We start from the raw sequence: 12,470 nt of genomic DNA on the forward strand, positions 1-12,470 counted from the left end.
AAAGGCGCTATAAAAATACCCTTTCAAAAGACACGCCTAGCAGTTGTTTTAAAATTACAAATGTAAAAAGTCAGATTGTTTCAGGTTTCCCTATTTTTATTCAAAAAACGGCTTTTAATAATTATAAATTCTGTTATAAATATGTGAAAAATTACATACATTTATATGTCCACCATTTCCACCACGTCTACAGGTAAAATATGCCAAACAGTTGATTTATTTAATTAATAACTAATTGTTGAGAACGTCGAGTTATCGATGTTGAAGTTTGTTCAGCAACACTTTGCGCTACAGCAGCGATAACCTCAACAGAGCGTCCAGTTTTTGGCCTGCCAGTCCTTTTTCTATCCTCGAAAAAACTAGTTTGTTGAAATTTTCTCACCAACCTTTGAATTTTCGACTAATTCGGACGATTCCACCAAAAAAAAAAAAAAACCACGAATTTTTGCGATGTGTTGTCCGTAAAGATCGACCATTTTCATAATAAATTTCAATAGTTTTAACGCGCTGCTTTATGTTTAAGTTTCCATGATTAAAACTGTACAACTGTCGTTTTGACAAATATCCGAGATGACATAAACCGTATCCGTAAAGGAATTATTAACAACCGACATTCTACGCATAACTTTTGAAATAGCCTTTATTGACAAATGTATGTACCTACTAATTTTTTTTATTTGACAAACATTGAAAAGTTTGACTATTTATTTATTTAATTTTAATTTAAATATATTTTGTTTTAAATATGGCTTATTTTGTAACAAAAACTATAATAATCCAAGTTTCAAACGTTGTACAGGAAACGTCGACAGATTTTCAACTAAATTTCAAAATTTTTAAAAAGAACTAAAAAAAATTAGGTACGCAGTTTTATAGCTAATTCAATTTTAGTACAGCAAAGTGCAAGTTTGAAGTGCCCAAGATTTTCATATATTTTTGATAATTTTTTCCCTTAACGATGCATAAAAATACTCGCATAGTTCATTGCCTAACAAAAACCATTTCTTTAAATGCAATTTTCAAATTGTATGCAAAAATTAGAGAAAAATAGTGCCACAACGCTTTCTCCCAATTGCACACTCTTTAATTGGAGTTTCCAAAAAGATTTGTACTATGCAGTTTTATAGCTCATTAAATTTTTGCTAACAAAGTGGAAGTTTGAAGTTGCTAAAAAATCCGGTTGATTTTTTATGATTTGTTCTTATAATTTTTTCCAAATAAAAAAAGGAAATATGTTGCATTTGTTAAACAATGAACTGTACCTTTATACACAAGTAATGAACATTCCAAAAAAAAAAACAGAAAGTATTCAAAATTGGCCAAAATATGGATATGCACTATTTTGCCGTAGGGTGTAAATTTTTTAATACGGCGATGTATAGAAAGCTGCCAAAATATTTTTCATAAATCGGGCATTTTTTCAGCGGCATGCGAACTATCGATATCGATAATTATGGTTTGACAGCTGAGAATGGCAAACTGTGTTGACATTTCTTTTAAGTAAGGTTTGGCAAGCCATCATTGAGAAAAAGAATCTATTCGCAATCTATTCTTCGAGGAAGAAGCACACACTGAGGAAGAAGTTGCAGTTACGGTGCATGGCAAGCGCTATCGAACTACGCTGACTGAATTTTTGTTTCCAACAAGACGGCGCAATTTCCCATACAGCGCGCTTAACAATCGATTTATTGGACTGATCGAATGGACCTTGTAACTCGTAGCCGCGGCGGACACATGCCGTATATCAGATTAAAAAGTAAATATCATGAAATTAAAAAAATTCTGTTTCATATTTTCATTTGTATTATTAGTTCTCAAGCTCTTAAAAAGCCACACTTTACATTTAAGATTCTAAATTAAAGTCTAAAAGGTTGTGATAATTGACCCAACATTTTTTCCTCGTACTGCTTTTATAAATGAAATACCCTTGGCGACCTCTATAGCCGAATGGGTTGGTGCCGAACTACCATTCGGAAGAGCTCGAGTTTGAAACGAAACAAGAAATGATAGAAAAGTATTTTCTAATAGCGATTGCTCCTCGGTAGACTATGGCAAACCGCCAAGAATATTTTTGCTATGAAAAAATCATATGCCATTCAGGCGGCATAAAACTGGGGGTGACTCCATTTGTGGAAAAGAATCAAGGTGTACTCCATAGATAGGAAGAAGAGCTAAGTCAAACCAATTATTTATATGCAATTATTTATTTCGCAGAATCAATCATCGATTTGGGTTTTTGAATAACTGTTTTATTAAATAAAAAAATGATTTTGAGTGATGGAAATCTTTATTTAACCTTGCCGTGCTCTGGTCCTTGTCTGATTGTATACTAGGGCGGGTCGATTTAAAAATCGCTCATTGCTCTGTGAAAATCGTATTCTAGGGATCAAAATAAGAAACTTTGCCGAAGGAACCATAACTCTAAAATGAATTCTGATGTCCCCCAATTGGGGCCGAACGAAAAATCCCACTTTGACCCATTTAGAGTGCTCCAATCGAGTCCAAACGTATGACCGACCGCCACTAACTTTGGACGGCTGATTCACCCATGCCAGTGGCAACCCCCTGGAACTCCCCTGGGGGGTTCCCTATACAATCATTTCAAAATATCACCATTTTTGGCCTTTACATGAGGAAAGAAACTAAAAAGTTCGGCCCAAATTGGGGGACATCAGAATTCGTTTTAGAGGTATGGTTCCTTCGGCAAAATTTCTTATTTTGATCCCTAGAATATGATTTTCACAGAGCAATGGGCGATTTTTTTGCCTCCCCACAAATCGACCCGGCCTATTGTATACAGTTGCTGTCTAGTGTCAAATATGATTGAGGAGCAAGGCCATTTGCAAAATTGATATAAGTAAATCTTCCGATATGGTAAGTAATTTCGCGCCATCTTGTGCATGAATAGAATAATTTTTAAAATAATATTAAATATATTTTTCTTCTTCTTGATTGGCGCGATAACCGTTACGCGATTTGGCCAACGTGCAAAGGTCCAAGAATTTTCCGTAGAATCTTTCTGTCAAAAACTCCAAGGGACACCTCATCGTTCCAGTTTCTGCGCCACACATTAGGACGGCCATGATAAGAGCGTTATAAATTATTAGTTTTGTTCGTCGAGAGAGGACTTTACTACTCAGTATTAAATATATTTACTATACATAAATGGGGTTTACGAATATTGAATTAGATAAATTGGGCGTTTTTCCAGAAAAATGGGAAAAGTTTGCAGCTGGCAACTCTGCTTTGCTAGATAATAATCCAAGCATCTTCTGCAAATTTTTCATTTGGCTGCCGGGGACATGAATCATCAAATGATTGAAGAATTTTTTTGTAATTGTGATCGCGCCTCGGCCAGAATTTGAAGGTCAACATTAAGATGCACAGCACAATTTGAAGAAGAAGCTTGGCCAAAAACCTACTAAAGTCCTACAAATATCCGTGAATATGAAGTCTGACTAATTCCGTTTTGAATTCGCTCTAGCCCATGCAAGTATATCTTCAAGGTGTGATAAAATAACTTAATGATTTAATACCCGCCGAAGTTTTGAAAAACATATCCAGGAAAACACTAAAAAAATTTACTTTGATGAGGAACATATGCCAAGATTTCAAATATATAGCGCTTCAATGGGAAGTATCGAAAATAATATGCAATGATGCCTAAACCAGGAAAAACTTCTCTCCGTCGCTTTGCTTTCGGTAATGGGTAAACAATTCAAAAAGAATTTCTCAAAGCGCTTGGAATCAATAATCACATGCAGAAACCTCATACCACCACATCAATTTGGCTTCCGGGAAAAGCATTCTACTATCGATCAAATGCAACAAATAACTCATACAACAGAAAATGCGCTGGAAATGAATAAAGTCTGCTTAGCAATACTCTTTGACGTCGCCCAGGCAATTGATAAAGTTAGGCACGAAGAACTGCTTTATGAACTAAAAACCCTACTTGCAGTTCACTGGCATTTCTGAAATCGTACATGTCAAAAAAGTACTTCATACTAAAGCAAAAACGGGCGTATACGGAAATGGAAAAAAAATAATAATATCGGCCGAAGTACCACAAGGCAGTAAACTTACTTACTACTTAGGCAATACTTACTCTATACCTCAGACCTATCAGTACCGAAAACGTGCAAAGTAGCTACATTTGCTTATCGAAAACGAATCCAACATGAAATTGCAGAAATACTTTGCTAGCCACAGACCTCAGACCTATCAGTACCGAAAACGTGCAAAGTAGCTACATTTGCTTATCGAAAACGAATCCAACATGAAATTGCAGAAATACTTTGCTAGCCATTGCTACATGGACTAAAAATTGGAATATAAAATTGAATGAAACTAAATCAGTTCACGTGGATTTCACTAAAAAAAATATTTTAAATAAACCTTTTTATATCCTGTGAGAGATAGTGCCATATATAGATATGCCAATAGTGCTAAGAGTATTAGGCATGACTTTGGATGCAAAGGTCAAGTGGAAAAAGCAAATCAAAATCAAAGCTGTTGAGCTGAATTTAAAAATGCCAAAGCTTCAGTGGTTCCTTGGTACACATTCTGAGCTCTCAAACCAAAACAAAATCCTCATTCAAGGTGTGAACCAATGGTCTTCAGTTATGGGCATGTACCGCAAATACCAACATTCATGGATAGCGCAATCAGGGGAATCAATACAACTCCTTGAGCTACGTAATGAAGATCTGCCATATTATAGCACTTTAATAAATAAAAACAAAATATAAAAAAAATTGTGTGATAAGAGAGCAGTGGGTTTATCAATGTGTTCCGGAATTTGAGGTCTTCTGCCCGTGGTGGCATTTAAAATGTTTTATAACGAAAATAATTGTAGAATATTATATAACCTTCTTCTTTAGACCGCTTTTGACTAATGTTACCAACTAATGTTCTCAAACTTGTACATGTATGTGTGTATGCATATGCACACATGTATATGTACAAAATCAACAGTCATCAAATTTTATCGCTGTTTATGACAACTGTCAAACTGTCAATTATGCTGACTAGTCTATTTACTTCGAATCAAGTATGAATAAATAAAAATGAAGTTGCCGATTTGTTGCAAATAAAATAATGGGAAAAATTGCAAAAAATTTTCATATTTCTGTAAATAGTTCAGAAAGACCGGTGGGCCGATTGGGGTGAGGAAAAATGTGAGGAGCTTAAGGGTAGCTAATGTCGGCCGTGGATGATTATCTTTTTATTACGTGTTCATATGTTGAGAGTTGAGGTTACAAAAAATATTCATTTTAGCTTGACAGCCCGATAAATAATAGATATTCCACACATAAGAGCATTTAAATGAAGTAATAATAAAAAACCAGTCAAATTATGTAAGCTTATTGATCAACACCAGGGTTAGGCATAGTGCAGTAAATACTTAATGCAATAATCCGATAGGTAAAACACAGAAAAACTGAAGACTTAGTGATAGTGCAATTTAGAGGTGGTGCGAAATGCCCAACCCTGATCGAAGCATGGCTATGACAGAAGAGCTGATCCACTGTTGAGGTTTGTGGGTAAATATAAATTCTTAAAAAATATGCCAAAACTTATTCTGGGTAGAAGTAACAGCCCGGATAGAGTATTAGAAGCTAAGGCAGAACTGTATGAAAAATCAGTATTCACAGCTCAAATTCCTAGCAGACGCTTTACCTAGTACTGCCCTGTGAAGTGCAGCCAATTTTGGCGGCCTGTTTAGCTAATTTATCCGCTTCTTCATATACTTCCATTTCAAAGTTACACAGCTCGTACTTTCATCATAAGACCGGACCAAATAATTTGTGTTAAAAAAATTATCATCCCAAAATTTTAAATTTCATTGGTTGCAGTATTGACACGTTAGTAAATTGATAGCAAAATAAATCGAGATATTCATAGGCTAAAAAAACTTGCCTGGAAAATTTTAAAAATAATAAAAATAAATGCGAATGGTGAGAGTGACAACGAACAGCGGAAAAAAATCGGAAAAAATGGTGCCTTCATTGAGTGTGGCCACAGCAGATAAAGATTAAAATACCCAAAAAGTTAAAATACATACAATAATAATCAAATTAAATCAACCAACAAAATACTTGCAACCATAAGCAATAAAAAACCAGTATGGCAGTAAGCCCAAAAAAAAGGAGAATCTGCTAAAGGATACACAGAACTAACGCTGTGATTATAGATAGGTATGTCCTTGGGTATGTAAAAAATGCCACCCACTAGGTGACCATTACTAAAAACCACAACTACAAGGCCATCATACAATTCAACAATACATACATACATACCTGCGCATATACATTTTTAGAGCAACGCATTTGCCTCAAATTTCGTGTCAAAAACTGGGAGCAGAGCTTGGCAGTAGCGAAGTGATTGCAAGAACCGAGGTCAAGGGTTGGTGTGAGATCTGAAACTTTTCCTTTTTTAGGTGAAATGTGACACGTCCAAAAGGATTGAGTTTTGAGCATAATTAATGATGGAGAAAAATAATGCTGGTAGTTACTACGGCATGAAAGGGAATAAGTAAGGTGACCATAAAAATATATGAATAATAGTTTTTAATCTGCACATAGACAAATGGTGGTATACGTACAAGTTTTTATTAAACAAATTATACAGAAATATTATACTGTGAAACACAAAAAAAAAAAAAAAAATAACTGGGTGCGCCATATAACGAATGCTATACATTTTTTTCTATGGAAGAAAACACGCAACTCTCACCCAAAAAATTGCCAAAAATCAGCACGTTTTTTGAGCCACTTTAAAATCGCCCTTTGTTATTTCAAATTTCAATGGCTTTAACAAACACTGCGTACTCGAAGTTTTTCTAAAATGCCTGATTAAAAATATTACAATTTTTACGAAATATTTTTTTGATTTTTTTTTCCAATTTGCGCAAAGCTTAAATTATACTTTAATTGATATGGTTTTTGTAGTGGAGTGAATTTTAGAATAAATGGCTGCTCACCCGAGGGGCCAACTTGGACAAATAATCAGAGTTCCTCCATTGTGATGTCATACAGAGAGAGAAAAAACAGAGGGAAAAGAACCAAACAGGAAAAAGGGGCTTTGGATTGGACGACCAAGGGTGGCTAATTACATTTGTATTAACCGCTTCCCGCTACTGATGAAATTCCACATGTGTCTGATATTTAAAACTGGTAAATCTACAGGTGTAGCAAAAAAGTGAGAGCCCAGATGTCTGAATCTTAGCCCGATGAGAGCAGAGCAGTTGAGAAGAATTGGCAAAGATGATTCCATCTCACACTCCAAACAGCTTTTGCAGGAAGTACTTGAAGTCATTTCAAGTTTCACCGCATGGATAACTAACGGACAATACACAGCAAGGATATCCTTCAAACTCGAGAGTTGTGGCTTTGTTATCCTTAGAAATTCCCTCGAGCTCTTTTGATCTACCCCAAACTAGCCTCGCCGAGTTGTCGCGAGGCTCATCTTTCCAGGAATAGACCACAGGTTCTCAAGGAAACCCCAATCCTCGCGATGAAACCGTCTCTAGGGTCTCTCATCAGCCAAGCCTCTTTGCCACAGTTGCGAAAGAAGTCACATTGCCCGACACATACATAATGGACCAAGGGCACTAATTACCGCCTGACTATTGGAGAATGAACTCTAATTTCATTAAAAATTTATTAAAATAAATAAAAAAAACTATCAAAACTTGTGAAACTCACTTTAGTAGAAAAAAGTTAAGCATGCAATTCCATTATATATCGCATTTTTTGCATGTAGGTATACATAAATTAGTTAAACGGTTAATTATGCACTTATTGAGAGTCAACAGTTGAATGATGTTTCTACTTGTTAACTTAATAGCATTTACCACGAAAAATTTGGCAATTTTTTAGAGATGGTTGTGAGGACATAAATGACAATGAACATACGGGCCGCCCAAAACCAGTAATCATCGAAAACTCCATCGAAATCGTTAGTAAATTTATTTCAAAAGTGAACTGAAATCGTCGTTGAAATTCATGGAATCGAAGTTGAATAACTCCAAAACATCGATTTATCGCATTTTAACTGATCATTTGGGCTTATGAAAGGTCTATGCACGTTTCATTCCGCACAAGTTAACTCAGGACCAAAAATTGCTCAGAATTCAACATTCGAAAAACCTCATTAAAGAGACGAGAAAAGACGAGAACTTTCTTTACAACATTGTAACTGCTGATGAAACGTGGTGTTCCCAACATGAACATGTAACTAAGCGCCAAAGTGCCGAATGGAAGGCCCCAGATGAGCCACCACCCAAAAAATCGCGTTTGGAGAAGTCAAAAATCAAGTTAATGCTCATTTGTTTTTACGATACCAAGGGAATCGTCCACAAGGAGTTCGTGCCAACGGGTCAAACCGTCAATACAATTTTCTATCTTGGCATTTTGAAGCGTTTGTTGCATCGCATTCGTCGAATTCGCCCTGAATACCGAGAAGGAGGAATCTGGCGTTTATTGCATGATAATGCACCATCTCATCGATACACTCTTGTGACTGATTTTTTGATTAGGAATCACATTTTAACCATCAATCACTCACCGTATTCGCCTGATATGGCTCCCTGTGACTTCTACCTATTCAGAAAATTGCATTTGGCAATGAAAGGAACATGTTTTGCGTTCGTTGATGCCTTCCAAAACGCTTGTACCGACATCCTAAAGGACATTTCGGCCAATGACCTGAAACACTCTTTCGAAAAACTTTTAAATCACGTAAAACAGTGTATCGAGTCCAGCGGGGATTATTTGAATAAATAAACTCGAAGTTATCAGAACAAAGCTCTTGTCGTTTATATTTTAGCTCAGTCTTGTTTACTTTGGACTTCACCTTGTGTATAGACTCAGTTTGGATTAAAAAATAGTTATTTTAAACTCCTCGTACCTGTGGGTGATACTGGGAAAAGAAGATAAATGCTCGTGTAGTTGGCGCATATATCCTTTCTCGGGTAGTTAACCGAGTGTGTTAAGTGTGGCGTACGTCTCGGCGCTTTCATACGTTTTTTTTTTGTTTTGTTTTTAGTTTTTCTCACGGTTCTATTGCGATAGGTTTTGTCTTTACTGCCAGTTTTTTTCGAATATAGTTTTTCAACCCTCTATAGGCCACTCATCAACTGTTGCATGTTGTAATAATTATATTAAAAAAAGGAGATATTTACTAGGCATAAAGCAATTAATCTTTGACAATTTCAATAACGCAGGATGAAGCGGAAATATTTTGTATTTTTCTTTAACAACTAAGCTCTAAATTGTGGAAAATTCGGTTGGTTGATTATAATAACATTTGGGCAATCCGTTTAAGTTTGGATAATTTTTATTTATCCCTTTTAATAAGCTTACCTAATTACGTCGCTTTTTCACCCAGTCTATTCAAATACAAAGTGACCCATAATAGAATTCTCCCCATCACAAACTCAACTTTATTTCTATTTTCAGTTTGGTTGTTGATATCGTTTTTGATTATGCTTAAAATTATTTGATTTGACACCGCCGTTGGCCCACACAAGCACCCCATCACACATAACCACCGCACAAATCCATTGTCAATCCGAAAAATTTACAGAAAAACACACAAAACATCCATTGTGGCAAGTAGGGTTGGTTGGTTGGTTGCTTGCATTCACACGCCACACTGCGGATGGACGTGTGGACAAGGGCGCTGGCGAGTAACTATGTAGATGAGTGACAAGTATACATATCATAATCAATTTCCGAATGACAAAAAGTCAAAAGACACAGGGGTGGGCGCAACAAAGTCAACGTCACTCGAAAAAGGGGTTGCGTGTGAACTACAACACCATCGCATGAGCAATCACTCTGACAAAACTCCCACCCCCCAACGTTTTTTCGCATCCTTTAACTAAATCGACTAGCTGCAATTGGCCGCTTGACATCATCGCTGGATGGTGTGTTTTTACGATAGATAAAGCTTAGTATTAAAATAATAAAGGGAGAGAAAAAAAAGGAACTTCAAATGACTGCGAATGTGCATATCACCAAGTACGTCGAGAGCAAGGCGTTGTCGAGGGCGGACAGTAAGCGGCGGGCGTTAGGATCGAAGGAGATTAAATTTTTATTGGCAAAATAATGCGAATAAAGCGCTGACGCATGGCTGAGTATGCTGATGGTGGCAAAAGGATATACCGGCGGCTAGTGGCTGCTGCTGCTGCGGCTCCTGCAAATGGTGATAAACTTTGGGTTTTCACTCTATTCTAAATACTCCTACACTTATACATGCATACGCATACATCAGCTTACTCACACATAAATGTTACAAATCAGTGTATAAAATGTTATCTGTTGCTTAGCACGCGACTTTGCCGCCAACTTCTGGCCATCGGCAACTCAATGGCCAGCAGGAGAGATCACGCCCGATGAACGCATATACATAAATTAGGAATGCCAATCCCGGGATACCGGGATCTCGAGAGCACGGGATTTAGGTATTTTTATTAATTTTTTTTTTTGCTTATAGTCCAGAAAATTTTCGGGATTTGTAATTTCTGAAGAAGAATTTCATGTGCTGGCAAAAATGGATATCTCAAGGTCGGGACTAGACCCGAAAGCTCAGGATTGCAATAACGAGACCCCGAAAATTACGGGATCGTAAAAATCGATAAATTCACATCTCCCAAACAAAAATATATTTATATTAGTTTAAAATGTATATGTGTGTGTGAGTGTGAATGGGTATGTGCGCGCATTAATACATACATATGTGCATACATACATACATACATACATATGCATTTATCCATTCTCATTTTCTCTTATCTATACGTACTGGATATTTATTTTTTCATTTTTAGCTTTCTTAGCCTTGCAGTTTTAAACATTCGGTTTTATTGATTGATTTTTATGGAGACACACTCTCTTGCCAAAGTAGCCGTTGGTAATAAAGTTACTGATTAATTTCGATTTATTTAACCTCCTGGCCCCAATTACAGATTATTCACAAATCTTTCCACTGCTCTTACCACTTCTTCACGCTGGGTGTGAAATTTAATTTCGTAATTTTATGGCTTATTTTGATAGTCTTTTTCACAGTGACCGTAAATATTTGTGCGACTAATATTGAATAAAAACCATAAAAAGTTTTTTATGGCCATTATTGAATTTTTCATTTATTTACTTAATCTACTTATACCTGTGCATCAATTTGTTTCTTTCAAATTTTTACTACATATCGATGGTGGTGTCGAATGTGTTTTATTTAAATTTCCATTAATGCATATAAATTATAGGAAAACAAAAAGCATTCAAACCACTTTGCTCGAACTCACCTCTACTATCGGCTGTCATCTCGTCTGTCGTTTCGGAACAATCACCTATAATTAAGATGTTGAAAATAAAATTAATACAAAAATATTCATTAGAAGATTTCAATAATAAAGATATGTAGCTTTGTTAAGTAATAAAATTTTGTCAAAAAATATAGCAACAAAAAATGGACACAATGCGTTCAATGTAAGGGATTTTGTATAGTTTTTTAAATAATGTGTGGCTTTATACTGCTGTCGTCAGACCCATTTTCCAAAGGGTGGTTAAATTTCAAGGGCCGATGTTGAATGTGAACCACACATAAACGTCAAGTTTTTTTCTGCATTTAATTTGACATTTTTCAATTTCAGACTAACTCAATTTGAACCATGGAAAGATACACAATCGAGCAACGCGTTAAAGTTATTCAGAAAATATTGCTGCTGTTCGCGATAGTGTGGTTGAAGAGCCGTCCACCCCAACTCGTCGTCGTGCCCAACAATTGCACCTCTCACGCTCGTCGTTGATGAACATTATGCATAAAGACTTACGCTTACAAGGTGCAATTGACTCAAGAACTAAAGCCTCTTGACCATTTCAAGCGTCGTCAATGGTCAGAATGGTGGCAGGAAATGGCAACAGTGAATGACCAATTTTAGAAGAAAATCGTCTTCAGTGATGAGGCACATTTTCACTTCAGTGGATTCGTCAATAAGCAGAATTGCCGCATTTGAGCGAATGATAATCCAAGAGTGATTGCCGAAAAACCAATGCACCCACAAAGAGTGACTATTTGGTGCGGTTTATGGGCCGGCGGCATCATTGGGCCGTATTTTTCCTAAATGAGGCCGGTCAGGCAGTTACTGTAAATAGTGTTCGCTATCGTGAGATGATAACGAACTTTTTATGACCCGAATTGGAAGATATGGATGTCGACGATATGTGGTTTCAACAGGACGGTGCCTTTTGTCACACAGCTAACGAAACAATGGCCCTTTTGCGCGAAAAATTTGTGGCCGAATAATCTCACGTCGCGGCGATGTCAATTGGCCGCCAAGATCATGTGACTTGACACCGTTGGACTTCTTTCTTTGAGATTATTTGAAAGAAAAGATGTACGTCGATAAGCCAGTAACAATTCAAGAGCTAAAAGATGAGATAATTCGGCACATTAACGGCATA

At 36.4% G+C, this 12,470-nt stretch overlaps 1 protein-coding gene across 1 annotated transcript in view; it reads right to left on the minus strand.

Moving 5' to 3' along the window:
• Nucleotides 1–12,470, minus strand: part of LOC129247085 (zinc finger protein ush) — a 99,284-nt gene that overhangs the window by 63,012 nt on the left and 23,802 nt on the right. The window contains exon 2 of the mRNA XM_054886000.1: nucleotides 11,312–11,356. Coding sequence (XP_054741975.1) covers nucleotides 11,312–11,356 — 45 coding nt within the window. The remainder of the gene's footprint in view (nucleotides 1–11,311; nucleotides 11,357–12,470) is intronic.

Source organism: Anastrepha obliqua, chromosome 5, assembly GCF_027943255.1.
Source record: "Anastrepha obliqua isolate idAnaObli1 chromosome 5, idAnaObli1_1.0, whole genome shotgun sequence".
In the NCBI taxonomy this organism is placed as follows: Eukaryota; Metazoa; Arthropoda; class Insecta; order Diptera; family Tephritidae; genus Anastrepha; species Anastrepha obliqua.